The 23,815-nt window shown below is 34.3% G+C and overlaps 5 protein-coding genes, 1 long non-coding RNA gene and 1 other non-coding gene across 11 annotated transcripts; 3 read left to right on the top strand and 4 right to left on the bottom strand.

Annotated features, from left to right (window-relative positions):
• Positions 1 to 260: 260 nt before the first annotated feature.
• On the bottom strand, positions 261 to 2,794 carry NRP2 (NAP1-related protein 2). The gene is made up of 10 exons (NM_101738.3): positions 2,495 to 2,794; positions 2,068 to 2,190; positions 1,922 to 1,972; positions 1,762 to 1,833; positions 1,525 to 1,638; positions 1,371 to 1,432; positions 1,185 to 1,248; positions 1,039 to 1,098; positions 895 to 942; positions 261 to 673 (listed from the first exon to the last, which is right to left on the bottom strand). Exons 1-10 carry the CDS (start codon positions 2,609 to 2,611, stop codon positions 614 to 616), a joined length of 771 nt encoding a protein of 256 aa, NP_564063.1. The 5' UTR covers positions 2,612 to 2,794; the 3' UTR covers positions 261 to 613.
• A 1,868-nt stretch (positions 2,795 to 4,662) lies between these two features.
• On the bottom strand, positions 4,663 to 6,301 carry AT1G18810 (phytochrome kinase substrate-like protein). Its single transcript, NM_101739.3, has one exon. It carries the CDS (start codon positions 6,018 to 6,020, stop codon positions 4,857 to 4,859), a length of 1,164 nt encoding a protein of 387 aa, NP_564064.1. The 5' UTR covers positions 6,021 to 6,301; the 3' UTR covers positions 4,663 to 4,856.
• Positions 6,302 to 7,802: 1,501 nt separating this feature from the next.
• On the top strand, positions 7,803 to 7,883 carry AT1G18820. The gene has a single exon. It is a non-coding gene; the product is annotated as a tRNA-Leu (tRNA).
• Positions 7,884 to 8,380: 497 nt separating this feature from the next.
• AT1G18830 (Transducin/WD40 repeat-like superfamily protein) lies at positions 8,381 to 13,782 on the top strand (the record flags this gene model as incomplete). 3 transcript variants are annotated; one of them, NM_001332374.1, is made up of 22 exons in its annotated part: positions 8,416 to 8,752; positions 8,841 to 8,895; positions 8,981 to 9,097; positions 9,179 to 9,275; positions 9,372 to 9,408; positions 9,505 to 9,604; positions 9,690 to 9,747; positions 9,826 to 9,923; positions 10,031 to 10,150; positions 10,385 to 10,427; positions 10,532 to 10,635; positions 10,722 to 10,849; positions 10,945 to 11,344; positions 11,435 to 11,527; positions 11,634 to 11,819; positions 11,908 to 12,121; positions 12,215 to 12,276; positions 12,356 to 12,490; positions 12,578 to 12,788; positions 12,921 to 13,165; positions 13,274 to 13,407; positions 13,492 to 13,584. In NM_001332374.1, 21 exons carry the CDS (start codon positions 8,457 to 8,459, stop codon positions 13,364 to 13,366), a joined length of 2,892 nt encoding a protein of 963 aa, NP_001320898.1. In that variant the 3' UTR covers positions 13,367 to 13,407; positions 13,492 to 13,584. The 3 variants fall into 3 exon arrangements, with proteins under 3 accessions (NP_001320897.1, NP_001320898.1, NP_173317.2); NM_001332373.1 differs by having other exon boundaries at positions 8,381 to 8,752; positions 13,274 to 13,782; NM_101740.3 differs by lacking the exon at positions 13,492 to 13,584 and having other exon boundaries at positions 8,457 to 8,752; positions 10,385 to 10,408; positions 10,495 to 10,635; positions 13,274 to 13,419.
• A 1,209-nt stretch (positions 13,783 to 14,991) lies between these two features.
• MIF3 (mini zinc finger) lies at positions 14,992 to 15,639 on the bottom strand. Its single transcript, NM_001084091.2, has one exon. It carries the CDS (start codon positions 15,518 to 15,520, stop codon positions 15,254 to 15,256), a length of 267 nt encoding a protein of 88 aa, NP_001077560.1. The 5' UTR covers positions 15,521 to 15,639; the 3' UTR covers positions 14,992 to 15,253.
• Positions 15,640 to 19,197: 3,558 nt separating this feature from the next.
• On the top strand, positions 19,198 to 19,529 carry AT1G05443. The gene has a single exon (NR_138899.1). It is a non-coding gene; the product is annotated as an other RNA (long non-coding RNA).
• Positions 19,530 to 19,950: 421 nt separating this feature from the next.
• On the bottom strand, positions 19,951 to 23,715 carry IQD30 (IQ-domain 30). 3 transcript variants are annotated; one of them, NM_001035990.2, is made up of 8 exons: positions 23,229 to 23,570; positions 23,048 to 23,098; positions 22,503 to 22,610; positions 21,941 to 22,228; positions 21,617 to 21,823; positions 21,451 to 21,531; positions 20,341 to 21,370; positions 19,956 to 20,247 (listed from the first exon to the last, which is right to left on the bottom strand). In NM_001035990.2, exons 3-8 carry the CDS (start codon positions 22,581 to 22,583, stop codon positions 20,216 to 20,218), a joined length of 1,719 nt encoding a protein of 572 aa, NP_001031067.1. In that variant the 5' UTR covers positions 22,584 to 22,610; positions 23,048 to 23,098; positions 23,229 to 23,570; the 3' UTR covers positions 19,956 to 20,215. The 3 variants fall into 3 exon arrangements, with proteins under 3 accessions (NP_001322630.1, NP_001031067.1, NP_173318.2); NM_101741.4 differs by having other exon boundaries at positions 19,962 to 20,247; positions 23,219 to 23,715; NM_001332375.1 differs by having other exon boundaries at positions 19,951 to 20,247; positions 23,048 to 23,558.
• Positions 23,716 to 23,815: the final 100 nt, after the last annotated feature.

Below are 23,815 nucleotides of genomic sequence, written 5' to 3' on the forward strand. Positions count from 1 at the left end.
CTGTACAACTAGAGCTAACCAGAATCTGAAATTTTTCGAGCATCTTTATACTATACAATAGATATTACAACTTCTTGCTTTGTTCTAGTGATCTGAAAGAGGAACTTACAGGAGTTAGTAATCATATTACTAGGTTAATCAAAGACAAAAAGTATATACATACCTTCAGACCAAACAATAAAGATACCAAAGGGTTTCTCAAAAATCCTGATATAAGAGAACAGAGTCATGTCACCAGACAAAATAAACTCCGTTCATCTGTCAAGCAGATCGGCTATATTTTCACCATAAACACACAAATTCTCTATTCAGTAAAGTCAAAGAAACACAACAGACATGAAATTACAAATATAATTCTCTTTAAGAAGACAAAAGATGAAGAAGCTATTATGTAAGACTCAAAAACCATTTAAGCAGGATTTTCCAACAAAAGGCTGAAAATGGTTTCTTACAACAAGATATAACTATTACGGTAAAATAAAATTAAAAGCTTGTCTGTTGTCGTCATAATCCACTTTTGCTTAAAATTAAAAACCTTTCAACACACAAAACTTTACACACTCTGTTATAGAGAAGACATGTAAGCAAATGTGGTTTCTGGGTATCCCTGCCATCATTCCTCACCAACTTCGTCTTCTTCGTCATCATCTTCATCAGAGTCACCTTCTTTCTCCTAGAGACAGATATGGTTTTGAAAAACTTATCAGGCACAACTTATAATGGAATCTCCAGAATTTAAATGGTTTCAGGCATTAATAATAACACAATGTTCTGTCTTAAGATATCTCTATCTAATCTTTCATCTCATTATGCACATTAATTAGCATATCATAGATGCAGTAATTTTTAAGTAGAAAACTCAACCAAACAAAGGAAATAAGATGAGGCTTTTACCTCTTCATCTCCATCATCGTCTCCATCAAAGTCCTCTTCATCAGCGTCCTACAAAGTTACATTTAACAATTTACCAAAATCTCCAAGCAACTTAAGCGCTCTAAACCAAGTAAAGACTGAAAAATGATATGGTGAGTAGCTTACATTGTTGAAGTAGGTGAGAGGGTTGGGCCACAAATCTTCCTTGATGATATCTGCAACCTGCTACAAGACGAATTTCCGAGTTCAAGTTGGGCCATACATGGAGTTACTCTTACAATCAAGTCATAAAAAAAATATAGGATCATTACCTCGTCTTGCATCTCATCCTCAACATCCTCCTTGTGTTGAGCATCACTAAACCAGGTAAAGAAGCTGAAAAAAGACAGGTAAAAGATAGAGAGTCCTTAGACGTGTAATGGCTAATAAGAATGGTGCCAAGAGTTTTAACTTGGATCTATGATGGGTTTCAGTGAAATGGGGGAGATGAGAAATACCTCTCTTCAGGTAGTGCACGTTTGTTTCCATTCTTCTCATGATTCACTCCATTCGCCAGGCCCTTGATAATTGAGAAATATAGTTAAGAATAATCTCAAAAACAGTGACAGCTTAAGAAATAAACTTATTTTATGCAATAAAGATCCATTTTACTTTGCCCTCTTTCCATTTGATAGGCGTGGCTGTGATTTTGGTTGTCCCTTCTTCGAGAAAGGTAAAAGTCTTTGTCAGTTTTCCATCTTCAAAAAATGGATTGGGATTGAAGGACTGCAATTCACAATGTAACAACAATCAGTAAACGAATAAACTAAACAACTTGGCTTTCTTAGATCAATCAGAGATATATCAATCAAATTATGATAAAGTCGCATAATAACAAAAGAAACTTACAAAAGTGATAGAGTATCCAGATTTCACATCTTTGGCATCCTCAACATCAAGAGAGCTAAGATATTTGAAAATCTGTTCAAAAACAGAAATATCGAATCAACAGGACAAAGAATGAAAACTGTGAATCAATCAATCAAAATCTAATAAGGAAAACACAAACCTTTTGGTCTTCTTCAGTCAAAAGTTCACCTAAAGCAGGGTGACTCAAGAACTACAACAAATGTAAATTTCCAAAATTCCAATTAGAGAAAACATTGTTTAAAACTCTGAATTGAAAAAAAAAACAGAACAGAGAGTCTGGCTTACAGCAGTTAACCAGAAATCAGGGATGGTTTTGATGATCTCGTTACGCTTGTCATAAACAGGTTTCCTTATCACATTATATTTCTGCTCCACTTCCAACACTTCATCACTAGCCTTTTCATTTATCTATCAAAACCAAAACCAGAGAGGTCACTGAGAGATTGGACTCAACACAACAATTCAATCCTCAAACAGTTTTATTGACAAAGTCAATTTGAAAGCGACCACATTTCACTCGAAAGACACAACAACAACATAATTACTAATAAAGATACTGACTTTTCTTTATAATTTGTCCACTAGAAATCTGAATCGAGAGAGAGTCCAACACAACAATTCTCATTGATCAAAGCAATAAATGAACATCGACTAAAGGAAAATTCACGAGAAAATTTAAACATGGGGATTGTTAAAAATTTTTGGAATTTACCTTCTCGAGGTCGTCTTGGATCTCTTGAAGCTTTTCGATTGAGAGGACAAGCTCTGCATCGATTTGCTCGACGTTTTCTTCTTCGGTTTTCGCCTTCTTGCTCTTGTCTGTCACCATTTTCGATTCCAATTGAGAAAACCCTAATTGCAAAAAACGCAGAGGAATTAGACTTCCTCTTCCCTCTTCTCTCTGGCTTCCGAGAGAGCAACCGCTAAAACCCTAAAAACTCGATTGTGTGATGCGTGAATCTGGGCAAACTGATTTAGGGTTTTGGGGGTTTTGTTAACCAATTAGATTACGTCACGTTACAGAAGAAGGGTATTTTTGTCATTTAGAGCCGGGAATTTCATATGTTTCTTTTGTTTAGGTTTTTTATTTTATTTTTATATAATTGGTTTTGTGATTTAAAAATAATAGAATCTACCCATCCATATATAGATTAATGGTGATTAAGTGATTAACAAAAATATATCTAGCTTAAATGATGTGATGTTGTTTAAGTTTTTTTATGATTAAAGAAAAAGTCATGTGTTGACAACAACAAAAGTCATGTATTGACAACAACAAAAAATTCATGTAATTGGTGACAAAAACAATATTAGGTAACAAATCAAACAATACAATCATGATGATTTCTTAATAACTTATCTGATCAACCCACCCTTTATATAATTTTCTGTGTGGATTAAATTAAATTTCTTATCCATGGGCTCAAAATGGGCTTCCCAGGGAACTTTACGGGCTACTGAAATAATGTAATTGCAACAGTCTATACATGGGCCACTATTAATAAACCTCTTGAGACCCAAATAAAATGTTTGTTTTTTTTGGTGTAAAGGAACCAATGTTATTAAGTTAAGTTATTAAGTTATTAACTACTCCATTTTTATACGTTTAAAAGGATCACATTTATGAATAAAAAGGTGTCATATTATTCATATTCAACGGTTGATTTATTGGAGTTGTTTGGCTCTAGTTGGGTATTTATGTGTATGTATATCAGACAAAACATAATAATAGGTATACTTCTTTTTCCTATTTAATATCGAATGGAATTGGGTAAGGTGGTCACAAAGTAATTAATATTGTTGAAAACATTCTTCACAGCTGGTGGTACCACAATACTTGATTTAAATACATAGAAAATATTAGTATAGACATAATTTTCGGCTTCCACTAATTGTAAACAAATATGGTAGTACATTAATTTCGTTATATTCTGTCGAACCATTAGAAACGAATCAGCAATGAATTATTTCGCTTAATATTAGTTTTTTTAAGTTTTGTTCTGTAAAGAAAAAAAGAATGTCAAGTTTTGTTCATATGTGTATTAGTTAAAATGTTTATACAGTAACATCTTAATATGTAGATTTATTAAGATGTTACCGATATGTATTAAAACTTTATTCAATAAATATAGTGCTGTCTAAGGCGGTCCAATTAATTATATATTTTGCATCCAATGCCCATACTCTGTTTATTCGTTATTTGAACAAATTAGCTCGTTTCGAGTTATTGAATTGGTCCCAATTTGAGAACATTCCCCTTCACATTTACTACTAACCAACCCTAAGTTTGCAATTGCATGGCTACAAATATATATCCGACGTTAATGCCAGTTTTGTGTAGTCTCATAGAGACTAATTGATATTTCCTTGTCTCGACGTCAAGTTCTCATCGTCGTCTCTTATTATCCACATGCTGATATGCATAATTTGTAGGGTCGTGACTCACGGGAGGGATCTATATAATTACGATGTTTTATTATATAATCCATTCCAATTAATGCGTAACGTCCATGGATGTGATATGGTGAAACATGTGGTGTGGAAATGATAATCCTTATATTTTAGTGTCATTTCTTAAAAGTTGCAAATATGGTATAACATGCAGAAACATAGTTAAGAACTTAAATCATATTCCAAAGAAGATAGTAAATCTAATAAGCAACATGTATTATTGTACGATGGTCGAAGACTAAAAAACTGGAGTGAATATATATATGTTCAGTGGTTACTTTGTATCAATTTTGTTCCTGGATAATTTGGGTTTCTGAATTGAATTTCAAAATTATTATAGAATTCATCGTAAAATATAGTGTGACTGGTTAGCTAGTGTCTGATCAAACTTAATTTGGACGTCAATCTTGGTTGGATCTTATGTAAATTCCCCGAAAATCACCATTATCATAGCTTTGTTTTATTATCCACTATTTTTTTTCAACGATAACCATAATTGTAGGGTTTATTATATAAACCAAGTGACTAAAATTATCAAAATCATTAGCATACTCACGAAGAAATATTACAAAAATATTTGATGAAAACTAATTAAGAACACACACATACACAAACATTGTTTATTAAAGAAAGCTCAAGTCTTGAATCCTAATCTCAGTTTTAAACTTCTTCTGATGAGACATCTCGTGATGATCAACCTTGGCTGTTTCTTTCACTTTTCTAGAACTATCAACAACCGAGACAGCTTTGTGACTCTTACAACCCGACAAAAACCCAGCCGACCGGACTTTCTCACCAATCACCGGTTTGGTTTTAACCACCGGACCATTTCTCGTGACCCTCTTCATCATATCGAAATCCGAAATCACCGATTGATCTGCCATACTTCCCGTTACCACACTCCATCCAATGCTGGCCTCACTCGGCTCATAGACACTGCTCGTTATGTTCTCAATCTCGAACAAATCAGAACTTGCTACACTTGCTGTCTCTTCCTCTTGCGTGTTGCTACTCATTGAAGAGTTATTACCATTATTGTTGTGATTGTTGTTCTTGGTAGAGAGTTGGTTTGGTATTGCGTCCCATGTAAGCAGAGAGAGCTTTCTCTCGAGGTTCATGGCGATATCGGACCTTTGAATAGGTAATGAAATCTTCTCTTGCGCATGAAAATCCGCTTTCTTGGCTTCAAAATGGAGTCTTGGTTTGTCGTTGTGCTTTCTTGCGTCGTAAGCAACAAAATCCCGATCGGAATTTCTACTTTTACAGGAGTTTTTTGGGTCGGTATGGACGGTTTTGACCCCAGAGCAGGGACCGTAACATCTAAACCCACCAAAAGAGATGCTCGTATCGTTCATTTTCCGTTGCTTATTTTCATTGTGGTTGTTAATCCTCATGAGAAAGGTTTGACTGTTGCAACTTGACTCGGATCTTACACTTGGCGTTCCATGTCGGCTTGTTTTTGATCTTGACGACGTCGTTTTCGTCAACTGGGGATGAGGATGAGGATGAGGATTAGGATTAGGATTAGGATTAGCATTAGGATGATCATGTGTGTTTTCCTTTTCATGTTGCTTGGTGATATCCGCCGTGGAATCAACATGATCTAGCTTCATGCTGAAGTACTTTTCTGCTCCGAAAACTCCAATCTCGGCGTCATTGTCAGCTTTGATATTGGCTTTTTCTGAGATTTTTGAAGAAGGGTTTTCTTGGATTGAGGAGAGGACAAGTAATTGTGGTTTATAAGATGAGATTTGGCGAAAATGGGCACTCTTCTTTTCAGCATCCATCTCTTTGTATGTGTATATATGTTGTTTAGTGATGACTACTTTATGAAGTGTTAAAATACAAAATATCCAACCAAAAAGATTTAAAGGAAATGACAAGAAGAAGAAAGCTATGGAAATGATGGAAGATTTGCAGAGAGAAAGAGCTTTGAATGGTGGATATGTTCATGAGGAGGAAATTTCACTATTATATAGAGAAAATGAATCTTGGTGGAGGAAATGGTGACAAGTCATAGTTAGCTACACAGTTTGCAAACCCCTCAATTTTTAAAAATTGATTACGGCTTTTGTATTTTGTCAAATTGATTTATGGTTTTCCTTCAAAAGAAATATTAGGATAAGTACATTATATGTGTGTATATATCTATGTAATTTCAATTACTATTTGAGGCATGTACAAAAAAAAATTGCTATTTAAAATATATTCACCGATCCAAATTACAGCTGAAAAACTTGAACCCTAATCTCTCAATTTCCATAATCAAACACAATACGTTGATTCAAAAATATATAGATTTTAATTTTGTTTGGTCTCGAAAACAAAAAGTGAGTAAAGTTATTATTACCGTTTGATAAAGGAAGAATCTAGCTTAACTTTATATAGATATTTTGGTTCATTCGCGTTACAAAACATCAGTTGAAAAATGGATTCCGGCTTAGAAATTGTATTTTAGTTATAAGCTATAAAATATTAGTATATATTTGACTATTCAAAAAATTTGCAACAACTTTTTCTTAATATATCAACTCATATTTACTCTCTGTTACATGTAAGTTCTAAAGCAATCAATAGAATATGCCAATATGGTGATGAATAGTAAATTAATAATATATGTTTTGAAAATGTGATTCTGTTTTTTTTCTATATACATTTCACAACATTCATCAATTTTTATATTTTCACATTTTTTAAAGTGATACAGTTTTGAATTATAACTGAAAGTAGTCAATATGTATTTACGAAGGCTAAAATTTCTAGTGTCTTGAGATTTTTTAGTGTAAATATTTTGTTTTTGTTTGCTAACTTAGGTATCCCCACTAATCTATTCATCTCACTTAAACACTGTAGTATCACCATATTATTCCTGATGGTACAGTAATTTTACATGCAAGCCAAATGAACATTATGAGTTGGACCTTTCAACGTTATACAGTATCTTTTTTCCTTATCAAAGATTGATTCGAATTATCTCAATCATCAAATTATTATTTTCCTTTTTCTCGTTAGTTTGTGGATTTATTATCCATGATAAAAAAATAACATGTGGACAATGTTACGACAAGTGGTATGTGGAAATTGAACAACAAAGAGAAGAGAGAAATCGAACTGGCTTGGTATTTATTGTTGGTATGCCTATTGTTCAGTACTTCATAAATAGCTAGGTAGAAAGATTGGTGCGTAATGGATTTTGCATTTCCAACAAATACATATCCACACACATTTAAGTATAAATTGCCTTGACGTCTGCTGAAAAGTTTGGCAGTGGCAACGTCAAATATCTTTTCAGTATCATTATTGTCCCTTTAGAATAATAAAACTCCAAATATATAACTGTGGAAATTTTCTTTTTTTGTTTTTTCATCAAAGTACATGTGGATCAAAATGATTAGATTTTAAATCGCTATGCAGGGTTCTGGTTGTTTCAAGTTCACATTGTCTCTTAAACTTGTTTGATCAGCAAAGAACTGAATAGGTTCTGAACTAGGGGGATCCATGGGTTTTGGCAAAACATTTAAAAATTAGCAAAGGATAATATAATATTTGGGTATGTTATAAATCAAAAAGTCAAGATGGCCGAGTTGGTCTAAGGCGCCAGTTTCAGGTACTGGTCCGAAAGGGCGTGGGTTCAAATCCCACTCTTGACACTATTGATTTTCTGATTTTTTTTTTGACATCAATAGTTTGACACAAAACTGAAAAAAGGACTTGTAGATATAAGGCCTAGATGCCCTAGACGATCCACTGGGCTCTACAAACCGTTCTTTTCCAATATCAAATTTTGTGAACTAGCCCAAATTGTTTTTAATTTTTCTTTTCAAATTTAAAAATATGAGTTTACATATTAACTTAAAAAATATGAGTATATCATACGTCTAAATTTGATAACTAGCCCAATGTATTAATTTTAAACAATCATTCAATTTAATAAAAATGAAAAAATATATTTTAGTTGTCACCTTTATAATAAAGCTTTTGTGCTATTATCCAAATGGAAATAATGGATATTTTGGTCTTTGGGACAACACACAAATGACGTGTCGGATTGTGAATGGTAGTGATCACGGACCACCAAAGTCCAACATTACGAAACTACCCTTACTCGTTTACTATATATATACACCTAAGTTTTTGTCTACAACATTCGAAAACTCATTACAAAATTCTCTCTGTTTCCCTCCGCACTCTTGAGAAATCGCTTTCTTCGAGTCACTCTCACAATGGATTGCATAAAGAGTATTGGTAGATCCGCTTTCGTTGCCATCGCGCCGGAATCTCCGTTCATAGCAGCCGGAACAATGGCCGGAGCAGTAGATCTTTCGTTTAGTTCATCCGCCAATCTCGAGATCTTTGAACTCGATTTTCAGTCCAACGATCGTGAGCTAAAACTAGTAGGTCAATGCCAAAGTTCCGAGCGGTTTAATCGACTCGCTTGGGGAAGTTATGGCTCTGGATCCGATGGTCTCATAGCCGGTGGTCTAGTTGACGGGAACATCGGTTTATGGAATCCAATTAGGTGATTTTCCCTAAACCCTAATTGAAATCTATTAGCCTCTCTTCAATTTATACTGATTATGTAAAGTATTTTACTTTGTATTTATCAGTTCTGAGTCTGGTGAAATTGCGCACGTTAGAGATTTGTCAAAACACAAAGGACCTGTGAGTTTGTATCTTCTGTTTTGTTTTTTTTCCCGATATATATACATCGTTATTTGATGTGTACATGCATTGTTTTGTAATATAGGTTCGTGGTCTTGAATTTAATGTTAAGTCTCCAAATCAACTTGCTTCTGGGGCTGATGATGGTACAGTTTGTATTTGGGATTTAGCAAATCCTTCAAAGCCTTCTCATTATCTAAAGGTACTATACAGTTCAAGATCTCTGCAATTTTATCTTTTCTGGTGTATATATCTTTAAGATATATACAATGTCTCGTTGCAGGGTACTGGTTCTTATATGCAAAGTGAAATCTCTTCTTTATCATGGAATAAAGGGTTTCAACATGTTTTAGCATCTACCTCACACAACGGGACTACAGGTGAGCATTAGAGTTCTATGATCTGGTTCACATAGGTTAACTACAATTTTTCAACTTGTGCTAATCGTGTATATGATGAATATTGTTTTTACTTAGTGATATGGGATGTGAATAACGAGAAGATTATAACAGAGTAAGTTTTGAGATCCTGATTTATTTTTAGTTTGTTATATTAGAAATCCTCTGTGATCTCTTATCAAAACCTGATCTAGCCATTATCAATCAACAGCTTGAAAACTACCGTTAGGTGCTCAGTTTTGCAATGGGATCCTGATCATTTTAATCAGATTTTGGTTGCTTCAGATGAAGATAGTTCACCGAATGTGAAGGTAATCAGATCATATTAATTTTTATTTTTTCAAGTTCAATCAAATTTGGCTCTTTTCATTGGTCTCTAAAGATGTTTTCTGTCAGCTTTTGGACATAAGGTATCTACAATCACCTGTTCGCACATTTGTTGGTCACCAAAGAGGTATCTCCATCTCTTTTACTATATAGAATGTACCCTTGCATTGGTTGAAACAGAGTGGTGATACTTGTTATACAACAGGTGTGATTGCAATGGAGTGGTGTCCAAGTGACAGCTTGTATCTACTTACCTGTGGGAAAGACAACCGAACTATTTGTTGGAACACAAAGACAGGAAAGGTGAAGAGACAATAGATTTGATATAGCCTTGTTGTTAGCTTGCATATGCTTGTCAGTTAACTAGTACTTTATCTAAATTAATGGAATTTTTGGTCCAATTATGTCAGATTGTGGCTGAGTTACCTACTGGTCAAAACTGGAATTTTGATGTTCATTGGTATCCAAAGATGCCTGGAGTTATATCAGCATCTTCAGTTGATGGGAAAATTGGCATCTATAACCTTGAGGTAGCTCTTTGCAGTTTCGTTTTGGTGTTTGAAATTTGTGTTCTAGATCAAGATCAATAATATATGATTGTATACAAATAATGAACCAGTAAATTCAGCACAAGTTCATTTTTCCTCTTCATTGTTATTTTAGGAGTTAGGTTCCTGTTCTGTCATGGTACTGCTTAGTTCTGAAGAATACTTGTTTGTTTCCCACCCATAAATAAAATAAAATGAAAGTATGTATCTATGTAGGGTTGTAGCAGCTATGGTACCGAGGTGAACAATTTATATTCAGGTAATGTCCTTCAAGATCCCTCTTGTTGAACAATATGCTTGAATCATTGCTTTGTTGGGAGCATTAGAACCAACAGCACTTCTTATTCCATCTTCTCGATGCAGATCCTTTAACAGCACCAAAATGGTGGAAGCGCCCGGCTGGTGCATCTTTTGGATTTGGAGGAAAGCTTATTTCGTTTAACAAAAATCTTCCTGAGGCATCTGAGGTCTTGTTTTAGAGAGGACATTGTTTTATTCTGTTTTGCTGTTTTTATATTTCTTCAGTTCATTGACTCTTATGTGTGCGTGTCAGGTCTTTCTGCATAGCTTGGCCACAGAAAAAAGTTTGGTGAATCGAATTTCTAAATTTGAAGCTGCATTAGAAAATGGAGAGAAGACTTCCCTTAGGGGTTTATGCGAGAAGAAAACAGAAGAGGCCGAGTAAGTCTTGCAGTGACTGAAAATGATCAAATAATCATCCTTATATAAGTAACAGAAACTTACAATTTTCCTCTTTGTGTACATTGTTTCTGAAGATCTGAGGAAGAGAAGGAAACATGGGGACTGCTGAAAATTATGCTTGAAGAAGATGGGAACGCAAAGACGAAGTTGCGTAGCCATCTTGGCTTTAGTTTACCATCTGAGGAAAATGATCAAACTGCTAATGAGCCTCATGCTACATGTTCTTCTACAAACGTGGAAGAAACTCAGAAAGTGCCAGAACCAGAAGGAGAAGAAGAAGAGAGCTCTGATCCAACATTTGATGATGCCATCCAACGTTCATTGATTGTGGGAGATTACAAGGAAGCAGTGGCTCAGTGTTTTTCTGCAAATAAGATGGCTGATGCTTTAGTTATTGCTCATGTTGGTGGTACAGAATTGTGGGAGAGTACTCGTGATAAATATATAAGGATGAGCAATGCTCCTTACATGAAGGTATAGATATTATTAGACGTTTTTTCAACTTTACTTGATATGTTGATAAGTATAAGTGTCATCTTATATTACTATGTTAATCTGTTACAGGTTGTTTCTGCAATGATGAACAATGATCTAATGACCTACCTTCATACAAGACAACCTAAATCCTGGAAAGAAACTCTTGCTCTCATCTGCACTGTAAGTACTATTTTCTTGATGAAGTTAAAATACTTGCTCCTAGATGGTTTGATGTCACTAATAACTACACTAATGGAATGTTTTTTTCTTATTTATTGACAAACAGTTTGCAGAAGGAGATGAATGGATAAGCCTCTGCGATGCTCTTGCCTCAAATTTGATGGCTGCTGGTTTTACTTTGGCTGCAACTCTGTGTTACATTTGCGCAGGCAATGTCGACAAAACAGTAGACATTTGGTCAATGAGCCTTGAAAAACAAAGTGCTGGGAAATCTTATGCTGAGTGTGTTCAAGTGAGTATAGAATTCTATATCTTGCATAAATATTAAATAGTACTTCTCTGCTTAAACTTTTTTTTGCATTTCTTTTTCTGTGAAATAGGATCTTATGGAGAAAACTCTTGTCCTTGCTTTGACAACTTGCAACAAGAGAGTCAGTGCGTCTCTACGTAAACTCTTTGAAAGTTATGCTGAGATATTGGCTAGTCAAGGACTTATTGCAACAGCTATGAAGTTCTTAAAACTTCTGGAGTCTGGTGATTTCTCACCTGAACTTTCAATCTTGCGTGATCGGATTTCTCTGTATGCAGAACCTGGTATGTGTTCAGCTGTGTTGTGATTAATCTGCTATCGAAGAAAGCTATCATTCTGATATTAGCTAAATTTTTTGATAATATTGTTTCTTGCAGAAGCTGCTAACACTTCTGCTTCAACAAACACTCAGCCTAAAATTTCCAATCCATATCAAGAGGTATGTTGTTTGGCTTGGAACAAACTCTGTTATCTACTTGGTTTTTACTTAAACATTTATTCGTCTTATTTTCCTGCAGAAATCTTTTACTCCAGCTCCATTAAGCAATGCTCAGCCATCAAGAAGTATTACTTTTTTTCCTTTGAATCCTCCTCGAGAACTAAAGAACGCGGACCAATATCAGCAACCAACCATGGATTATCATTCATTTAATGTATATGATTCACTTCCATCTCCATTGTATTTAGTTTACATTGTCCACATTTTAGCTTTTGACTAACCAAAAAACCTCTGTCTCCAGCGATCCGCTGGCCCAGCTTACAATGCTCCACCCGGTCCTGGTTCATATCGATCCATCCATTCACAAGTTGGTCCATATATAAACTCCAAGATTCCCCAAACTGTTGCTCCTCCAGTCCGACCTATGACTCCAACACACCAGGTAGCGGTGCAACCAGAACCTGTAGCTCCACCACCAACTGTTCAGACTGCAGATACTTCCAATGTACCAGGTATTGACATTGTAAAACATTAAAGCAGAAAACGCACTTTTTGTCAGCATCATTACATGTGGTTTATTTGTTATATATAAGTTTTTTACTAAAATCAAATTGTTTTCTTCATGATGTTATGGAATGATCCAGCCCACCAGAAACCTATTGTGGCTTCATTGACAAGGCTATTTAAAGAGACATTTGAACCATTAAGAGGTTATTCAAGAGATACTCCTGCCAAGAAGCGTGAGGCAGAAGATAATTGCTCAAGAAAGCTAGGAGCTCTGTTTTCAAAACTAAATAATGGGGACATCTCGAAGAACGCTGCTGAAAAACTCACTCAGCTCTGTCAAGCTCTGGACAAACGTGATTTTGGTGCAGCGTTAAAAATACAGGTAAAAAGTGGTGTATTTGTGAATCTTTAGTAATCTTGCATTATCGTATTTATAAATGTTGAATAAAGAATAGAGTTTGGTTTGTTATTTGTTAATTTTGGTGAACAGGGGCTTATGACAAGCACCGAATGGGATGAGTGCAGTTCTTGGCTTCCAACACTTAAGAAAATGATCGTCACGGGAAGGCAAAATGTGCGGTGAAATGGTGAAATTTATCTGTTTGGGACTAGGTTATGTACTTGGTGAGAAATAAAGCAAATCAGTTCTAAATTTAACACTCTATTTTCATAATGTCTCTTCTTCTTTTTTTTCTCTTATCTTTTAAGTGTCTTTGGAACCTGGAGAAAAAAATAAGCATTTGCCTTGAAAACTTTAGAGCCAAGCAATGTAAAAGAAGCCTGGGTTCATGAGAATGGTGTTAAGGGTCGTGGATCGAATACAAATTTTGTTATGCCGAAGGTGGAAAATATGTGGTCCAACTCTGTGTTTAGTTATTGGCCTATTTTAGTTACTTTTACGTTAAAAGAAATTGTCTACGTACTGTCTAGAGGTTCACAAAATCAGAATATGTATGCTCCAAAAGAGTATCTTGACTTTTTTTAATTACATTAAGAAATACTACAGTGGTCTTTTCCAACAAATTCGAGTGGCCACTTTGATGAGAGCAAAAGTGGCCAATATGTTTTTGGTGGTATTATATTGCTTTATGATAATGGCTTAAAATCTTTGTTATATATGGAAGCGAATTGAAAAACATGAACCTAAACGATTTGATAACATGATTTGAAATGTGGGCCGCTGTGTTTTAAATTAAATTACATTAACATAAACATAACAAAAAAACTCCATCATGATCTTTTCTAGCAACCAAAAAGAATGATAACGACCAGACCGTCTATTAATTAGATATATAAGTAATGCTTTGACACTTGACTTCTGGCTTTATTTGTTTAATATGTACATGAACTCGACTTAATCGAATAAAGTCATCAAGTTTAATAATATTTTCTTCATAACACTAAATTTACTTTGATTTAAATTTCATATGGACATCAAACTTTATATTTTTAATATGTGTTGAACATTTTATCGGAATCTTTTGTATGTAAAGTGGTGGGTCGAATATTCAACAGAAAGAGACAAAGGGAAGAAACATATGATTATTGGTACTTGTATGCATTACTTATATTTTTTTTTTTACGTAATAAAAGCTAAGATCCAAATTTTATTTTACAATAAAATAATCATTTTAACTACTTATTTTCAACAAAACTCACCTATCTAGCTATAAGTCAATATAAGAATAAGAACAAAGATTTAACTTGCTTATTAATTTGTGTTTTGAATTCCATTTATAAGTCTGTATATCCCCATTTTCTGTTGCTGTCATTGACCATATGCTTCGTATACTCTACATGTGCGATATAGATATACATCGAAATATATTAATACATCAAAACAAGCATTGGAATTTGAAAGAGATCGCAAGTGCTCATAAGGATTCATCTCTTTCAGCGCAAGCTAAGTGCTCTTAAAGATTCATCTCTTTCAAATAAGAAATATAGTTTATTATGTATCCTGCTTAAAACATTAGCATACACATATATATAGACGTACAAATGTGATTAGCTCAATGAAGAAAGATTAGTTTCGATTGGATACTTTTGTGTTATACGGAATGTTAATGGTTTATGTACGTCTTTAGAACTCGTCACCAAAATTATCTACGGCTCATTCTATTCTAAATCGACAACTTCTTAAACGCTTTAAGACTTCTGGGTTTTTAAAATAATCAAAAGCAAGATCCGCCAAAAAAAGGAAAAACAAAAAAATTGTTCCACATATTGTAATCTTAAATATAGGTACACATAGATTTGAAGTATGTATCACATCAAGATTGAAAAATCATTCATCATATAGATCGGCGTTAATGTAAGTAGTTGAATATACAACATTAACCATATACATATACATATAAAATACATCTCGATCTAATATAAATCAATAGATCAAATCCAAAGCAGGTTCCTTTTTTCTTTGTTTTCAGTTACCTTTCTTGGCTTTTCTTCTTTTTTCCATCTTCGTTCATCAGTTGTTTGCATTCGGAGGAGAATACTCACAAACAACCTCCGTGTCAACTTCCCTCCGGTGAAAATTCCGGTGACAGCCACAGGCAGCACACGTCAAAGCATCATCTCCGCCGCTTGCCATAAACTCCCGGCAACCGTCAACAGCGTAGCCGCCAATATTAGCGGCATGATTCTTCTGACACTCAACGTAACGGACGTTGCTTGAAGAAGAAGTCATAGTGTAAGAGCTTTTTCTCTGTTTTATCACCACTTGCCTCTTCTTCATCTTCTTCGTAAACTGATCTCCCGAAAAACCCTAAAAGAAAATTCCGATTACCTTGTTTTGTGGGGAAATGATCAAACACTCTTTTTGGATACTAAGTAAAATGGTACTTGCCAATGAAATGCCCCTTTGTAGCCCTTAATATATAAATAGGGTTGTTGAGTGTTGACTATATATCTCTACACTATAGACGGATTTGCTGAAGCATTTGTTAAATTATTATATGACTAAGTATTTGAAAAAGTCGCATCAGAAAAAGAAGTCATTGTGAAATGAAATATATCTATATTTGGTAAGACAAAGACTTCGACATGTAATTAGGTTTATAAGGGTAAAAATATGTTACGTAACATGGAAGAAGTGCAACAAATGATGTAGAATATAAGATTACTAGCTAGCTAGTGATCTTGACATCTAGTATATTTAAACCATTTTCTTTGATAGTTAGAATCGAGTATAATATTTTTGAAAATGTTGAAGATATTTTTAACCGACTTTTAAATAATAGATATACTATTTATCTGTATATATTATATGAACAACAACAAAATTCTTAAATTTGATACGAGGGAACCTACTTTTTAATTTAATACTAGAATTCAAATTTACGTTCATTTTATTTCCAACGGTGTCTTCCAAAATTGCAAACATAAAACTCAGCAATGAGCCTTATTTGTACCGTTGTTTTCACGTGCAATTGCTTCGCATAAATCTTTTAATTCATTGGAAAAATAATTTAGTAATAAAACCAATTAAATGCTAGCCACTAGTGGCTCATGAAATAAATAAATAATTGAATAAACAAAATAAATGCGTATCCGAGTCACTCCAAGGGACATGCTCCCACAAGCAATAGACACTGACAGATTGTTGGAGTATAATCGCATTATCAATCACATTTTTTATTATCATTATGGACTTCCATTTAAGTCTTATATACAACTATAAATAAATATATATCATTGTATATATCATTATATATATAGATAATGTTGTTTTCTTGGCAACTATATATAAAAGTATAGAATTATAAATTCCATTTCAGTAAAATTATATATATTAATGCACAAAAGATAATGAGGTTTCAATTCGGATTTTTATTTAGAAATTCAGTAATACTTTGACTACTTACTTATAACGCGAAGCAACAAATGTGGATCCCAGTTGTACACAAAAGACAACGTCAAATGCCCCATGCGATTTGATTATAAATTAGTTTTGCCCTAAAGATGATCAAAATTATTTTCTGTATATAAATTATTAACGTGTAGACTACTACATCAAGTCATCGACAGTGCTTAATAATCTAGACTGATTTTTGAATTATGGAGATTCGAATGTTCGGTACAATTTTATGAAATATATCAGCATAATTAACAAATCAAATATATTTTTTTGACAGCCAAAAAAAAAAAAAAAAAAAAAAAAAAAAAATCTTCGATTAGAGAAAGAAAAACAAAATAAACAAATATCAAAACCATATATGAACATCTTGACACACAAAACTATACCAACAAATTATTGACAAGTTTTGATCTCGACTTTTACTACTCACTGTAATAGTACGTAAGTTTATTTTGGCTATAACTACAATGGTATTAACTTTATATATCCTATCAATTCAGAAAAAATGGTACTTGTAAACTGAAACATAAAATTTACAAAACAATTTCTTTGATCATTAGGAAAATAAAAAGCCGAAAATCACGGGCGAATGTCAAGAAGTCTGTTTTGTCGAATAGAAAATGAAGACACGGCATGAGTTCTTCTGTTCAATTTCTCTTGGCGAGTTCAAATTTTTTGCCACCTCCAATAAGCCAATAAGGAGGTAATTAAGTTAATAATGATACCTTTCAGAACCATATTGTGCTAATTAACAATCACATTATATAGCAGATATTCGTCCAAACATCTACTGCAGAATACTATAAACTATAAAGTAGTTAAGACCGCATTTAAAACAATTTGGAATATAGAGAGAGTCAGCGAGAGATGGGATGTTCTTAAATATTTGTGTAAAAGACTCTTTGTTTCTCACCAACCGTGCCCTACTCGTGAAGTTGCCAACCTAAAATCTATACAACCCCAAATCATTTGAATAGTTTATATATATATTTCATACACTGATCAATCATCATACTGGATTTACATGTATATACAATATTGTAAAACTAGGGATTCGAGACCGAGTCACACTGATGAAAATTTTACTTCAAGAGTATAAAATATAATCGTGAATAAGGTTTGTGATATATTTAAACAAAAAGTCTGTAAAAACTGCGTCTGACACTGGCAGAGATACAAAAACAAATTAAGGAACCAACAAGAGAAAGGGCCCAAAATGATTGTCAAACTATGACTTGCATAAATTATTATAGTTGGAAGGTTTGAATCTACTCCACTTTTTTCCAACTACTTTAATTTATTTATTTGTTTATGTATGTTTCCTTCCCTCCAAATATCATATTTAATCCATTTTCATTATAGTTTGATGAATGAAATCGAAAACATGATGATTCGAGAAAATCCAGCATGCCATATTGGCAAATATTATTAAACTTGTTCATAGAGTTTTTTTTTCTTCTTCTTATCAATTATCATTACTACCAAAATAATTGACAATATAATCGTCATTATCGTTTAACATCAATGTTGTTTTTAGAGTAGAAAATCTCTCCGAGAAACCAGAAACGTACAGATTTCTCAGGATTTTAAACATGCATGAAAAAAATCAATCAACTACGTACACCTACGATTGCGAATTATTTAATGGGCTTATTTCAAAGATAAAGCCCAGTATATTTGACGACCTTTTGTTGCTGGCTTTCTGAGTTGTCTGGATTTGGGCTCAATAACCAAAACTCTAGAAGAATTTATGTATTATCGAAAAAGATTTCAGAAGATCCATATTTTTTGTTCCGGCAATCTCAGAAGATTCTGTTATGCATGATGTTTATACTGGTAATAATCTGGTTAATCAGAACCAATTAAATACGAAACAGCGAGAAATCACACAGAGAACAAATGAAGTCTTGCATACTCATATAATATAATAATGCATCAACCAAATAGGTAATGCAAGACATGTTTTAAAGAACAATGATATAGAAACTTAAGCCGATGAAGGATTAAGAGACAAATATTAACCTTCTTTATAAAACAGAGTACTGAAAGAAAATAGAGTTACTGACATTACAGAAACAGAGTATAGCCTTAGCTTTACTTTCAGAAACAAAACATTGTTTCATTTTATATTATAGTAAAAATGTCAGCATTTGTTGTATTTGTTGTGAATAGGATCAGATCCTCTTCCAATCATTCTTTTCACAGATTGATTAGGATCAGACATAACGAAAGGAGAAGGCGCCAAGTTTCCTTTTGATGATGAAGAGGACTCAGGCTCAGACTCTTCAAGAACACGCAAAGGATGAACAAACATAAGCTGCATCCTCATGTCTCTGTCCCATCTAAGACCCGAAACGTAATCAGTTTGAAGTACCGAAAACGCGATGAGAAGAAGAAGAATCATTCCTATATGACCAATTGAAACACCCATGTTAACTAATATGTAGATACTACAGCGTTTTGTTTCTGAAAGTACAACTTGAGAGATTATATATAAATGGAAAAAGGTTAAAGAACAAGAGAGAATTTTGTATCTCCCTCTCTATCTCTTTGTTTTTGGAATGGAGAGAAGATTGGTAAGAAAGAAGCATATATAAAGGCTGGTTTTAGAAGAACTCTCTTCTGACAAGTTTGAACCAAAAAAGGGTTTACACTTGGAACTCTCTTCTAGGGAAGCTAAGCATATCTCCCTCTCCCTTTTTTTTTTCCTTTCATTTCCATACTTTCTTTTCTTCTAACATACAGATATATAAGTGTAGTTTTTCTGTTTAGATAAGGTGAATGGTGATACTGACACATACATATAAATATATAGTTTCAAAGGTGCATTCTTGTGTTGCTTTTTGAGCATTGTACGTCATACACTACCACAATGTCTGCTTTCAAATAGAATCACCAAAGAGCATAGAGATATCTTTGGAACATTCCCTTTCTCCTGACATGGACTGCCGTTACATATAAAATGAATATAAAAAAAAAGTGTTTATTCAAAAAGAATAAATTGAAAATGATGAAGAAGAATAATAAAATGAATAGGAAGCCTGGTTCAAAAGCTTGTGTTAATTTCAACTTTTGTAATTTTAAGCTCTTTTTTCCATGCAATGAAATTCAGTCTTGCTTCTTTGAGCTCAATCTAATATCCTTTATGCTTTTCTTTATTTGCATTTTTTTTCCTTTATTTACTTATGAAATATGATCCTTTCCCTCCCTAATCATTCATTCAAACTTAGGACCCTAGGACATTTGAAGATTCCTATATCACAAGTCACAACATATGAGGAGCTTAAGGATAATTAGTTCATTATACATGACATAACCATCTAAAGTTGATTTATTTTATTTTGAAGATAATATATGAGAAGTAATGTAAGATTAAACGGAAAATGAAGATCCCTCACACACACAAAAAAAGAAAAGGAAAACCTATGATGTACATTCTCAACTCATTACACAAACACAAAGAGAAAAACAAACACAAGGACAAAGACAGACATACACATTAGCTATATAGATAGTAAAATGATGTAGTTTAGAAACATCAAAGGCCTCAGCTTTTCTTTATCAGATGATCAGTCATCTCTTCCACTCTACCGGAGTTGCCTTACCTGCAAAACCCAAAACCAATCCAAGCAAAGTTAGACGAGAAAATTCCATAAAATGATCATTGTGGGAAAGATTGTTTTGCTTAGGAGACTAACCGTTTCCTTCTCGGGACGAAAGAAGAGTTTTCTCTGTCTTGTTCCCGCTTTTGCCACTCGAGTTTGAGACTCTTGTTTTAGGAGAATGAGAAGTGATTTTTGCACTATTACCTGAAGATGGTAGAGAGTAACGTCTACTGGCTTTCTCAGTTGTCCCTAATTGCCTAGGTGAAGAAGAGCCTTGTAGCCTCAGCTTTGCTTTAGCGGATTTAGTCGCCTGCATATAGCTCGGTATTCCCGGGCTACTAGTCTGATTACCATTACCACTCTCTTGAAACTCGGCGGTTTGAGTAGCAGTAACCGAAGAAGCCTTTTTCCCGGATTTCTGATTCTCCTTCCCAGCTGAATTCTCCTTATGGTTTTGTTTGGGAGTCCTCTCTTCTTTTACATCCTCCTTTTCCTCGGCCATTACATTTTCTTCACTCTCTTCGATTTGGTTGACCAATGTGGAATCAAGAGATTCATTGGTCCCCAATGGTGTATGAGTTTGTATCAACTCTTCAGGTTGTTGCACCACTGTCTCAGCCACTTCATCTTCTTTCTCTTCATCAAAGGCATTCACAGATTCTTCTAAACTACCATTTGGCTTTTCAACTGCAATCTGTGGAACCAGTTGAGGTTGGATAGAGTTCTCAACTACGGGATTATGTACTTTTCTCAAGCCACGTTTCACTTTCTCTAGATCAACTTGAGGATTGTCCATAGACGGTAGTGGTTCTACAGATTGGCTTGTTGAAACCTTGCGGAAGCTGCGTTTGGGTTTCTCAAGCTCAGATGATGTTTGTGCCACCGAGGAATTGTCGAGATTTGAAGAAGGGACTTTGCGAACACTCTTCTTTGGTCTCGCAAACTCAGCCTCGACTATCTGAGGATTACTGGCAAACTTCTTCTGAGATTTTCTGAGTGATGCTTTCTTTGGCTGAGGAACTGGTTTCCAGAAGCAAGATGCTGACCAGTTCTCTAACCAGATTGAATTGGAAGAATCATTGTCGAGGGACAAAGGCAGCACGTTTGGCGATGAAGCTAGAAGCTGATAAGAATAAGGCAACAGAATCATCCACCATGGTCTTCTCAACTTTTCAAACATAGTAATAGTAGAAACAAGTATACCTTCTGAGCAAAAGCATTTCCTGTTAGCTTATTGATTCCCAAGTAAGAATGTGTATCAACAACCGAGTTGGCTTTATTCTCCTGATAAGACAAAAACATTAATCAAAGTTAAGAGCTATTCAGCCAAGAAACCGAAATCACAGAGAAGTGCTTGAAGAGCATTTACTAAAGGCTGATGATGCAAATGACATTTCCTCTGAACTTCAACTCCAATGTCTGAATGTCTGATCTCTCTCCCACGAGCAAGTGCTTGCAATCTGACAATTCCCATAACACAGCACAGAGTCGAAACAGCTTGCCTTCTAACCATGTGACCACGGATAAGTGCTTGTAGCCTTATTATACCTTTTAATATCTTGAAAGCACGTCGTGCCTTCACATAGAGAGCTCATATCAGAATAGAAAAAAAGAAAAGTAGAAAAAGAAAAACACCAATAGCTGCAAATCAAGAGCCATGTCTATATCTAGTCCAGAAGCTTAAGAATATTACCAAGTATCCTCTATACGCAGCCTGCACGGTAACTGCTGCGATCTCTTGTTGAATTTTCTCTGATTCGGATAGCGAATCATCAGGAACAGAAGCAACATCTTGAGAATCTGTTGGTTGGACCTCAGAAACTTGTATCTCGTCGTCCGAAACATCTTCATGTTTTAGATTCTGCGTCTCTACAATACCACTGGTATAGACTGCTGCATTTCCAATTGATGAAAGATCCGAAACAACATCGGATTCTTCAATCTTTGATATAACCACTACTTCTTTTCCATTCACAATTCTCTGCACGTGATAAACCATAGAGAATTGTTGTCAGGAACAATTAGAAACAGACAACAAAGGGAAATGAAATCAGAAAGTGACACCATAGACAATAGTAGACGACACAAAATTAGTGGGAAATTTGCAATGTCTAAAGTGAAAAAACTAGTAAAAGAGATGTCAAGCAGTCAAGGTCCTCTACGAGAACCACTACTGTAATCAACCTGAGAAATTTAACTATGCAAGCTTGAAATTCATTTGTTTTATCATACAACATTGTGCGGAAGTGTGTTACCTCCTTATCTTTAGAACCACTAGATTTAGATGGTTTCTTTCCAAGTAGTACACTTTTTAACCACCTTGCAGGCTTTCCCATTATGTCCACAACCAAAATTCAAAACACCTGCATTAGTCCGAACAATCACAAAATATTATGGTCAAGCAATAACACAAGACTATAACACAACACTTTCATTACTAAAGATTGCAATTTTCATATTTTGGTTCTATCTAGAGCTTTTAGACATTAAAGAGATACATAAGCTCTTTGTAACAGGATTCATCATACTAAGTTCAATGGATCAGCCATTTGTTTATAACTATGTATAGATCACTATCAAACATAAAATCATTCTTTTATAAGTACATGAGCTAAGGATTTGGATTTTTTTATAAAAAGATTAAATAGTAGTAATCCACAATCATTAACCAATGAAATCAAACAAGAAAGAGAAAGAAAATGCAATGATCATCCTAATCTAAAATCAACAAAATCTCCAAAATTGCAAAAACGTATAAAACTCCAGAAATGAAATAACCAAAACCAGATCTGGAACTCACCTTGCAAGTAAATGTACCTGATCTCAAATCCACACTACCTGATCTCAAAATCTACAATAAAGAATCATACAAAATGAAATAAAGATCCGAGTAATGTCTGTCTCCAAATAGAGAATCTGGTCGGATCTAATGTCTGATTTCCGACAAAAACTAAGACGAAGACAACAGTACCCGTGATTACCAAAAGATGCTTTCCATTTGCAGTCTCTACAGAGTGTAGTGCATCGGTGGTGTTAGTTCCAGTGTCCACGAAGAGAGAGAGAGAACAACTTTATTTATTTCTATTTTAAAACTAAAACAAACGCATCTCCGAATTCAAAATCTTGTTGCACCGTTCTTCTACAGCCGTTGGATCAATACTTTTTCCATCAACAAAAAACCAAAAAAATGAAAACTTTAATGGAAAAAATTGCTACTACCAATTAAGTATCAACACAATTGGGAAATGATGATAATTGACAGATAGGTAATTTAAGAAGGTGAAGAAAGTTAGGAGTTGGGTAGTCCCCAGACTGCAGCTTACTTTGTGAACAAGTGTAATAACTCAGCTGCGTAACTATGAAGCATTTCTGGATGTAATTACATTCTTGCCCCTTCTTCTTCTTCAACCTCAGCGAGAGTACCTCACTTTCGTGGTGATGATACATTAGCCGTTTGATTTTGCGGCAAGGTCTCGTGAGTGTTCATAAAGGAACGGTTTTTATTATCCGGCTCTGTGAGACACTTCGTTGAGCAACAACTTGTGCTCATTCTTCAACAAAGTAAGCT

The sequence above is a fragment of the Arabidopsis thaliana genome, assembly GCF_000001735.4.
Source record: "Arabidopsis thaliana chromosome 1 sequence".
Lineage (NCBI taxonomy): Eukaryota > Viridiplantae > Streptophyta > Magnoliopsida > Brassicales > Brassicaceae > Arabidopsis > Arabidopsis thaliana.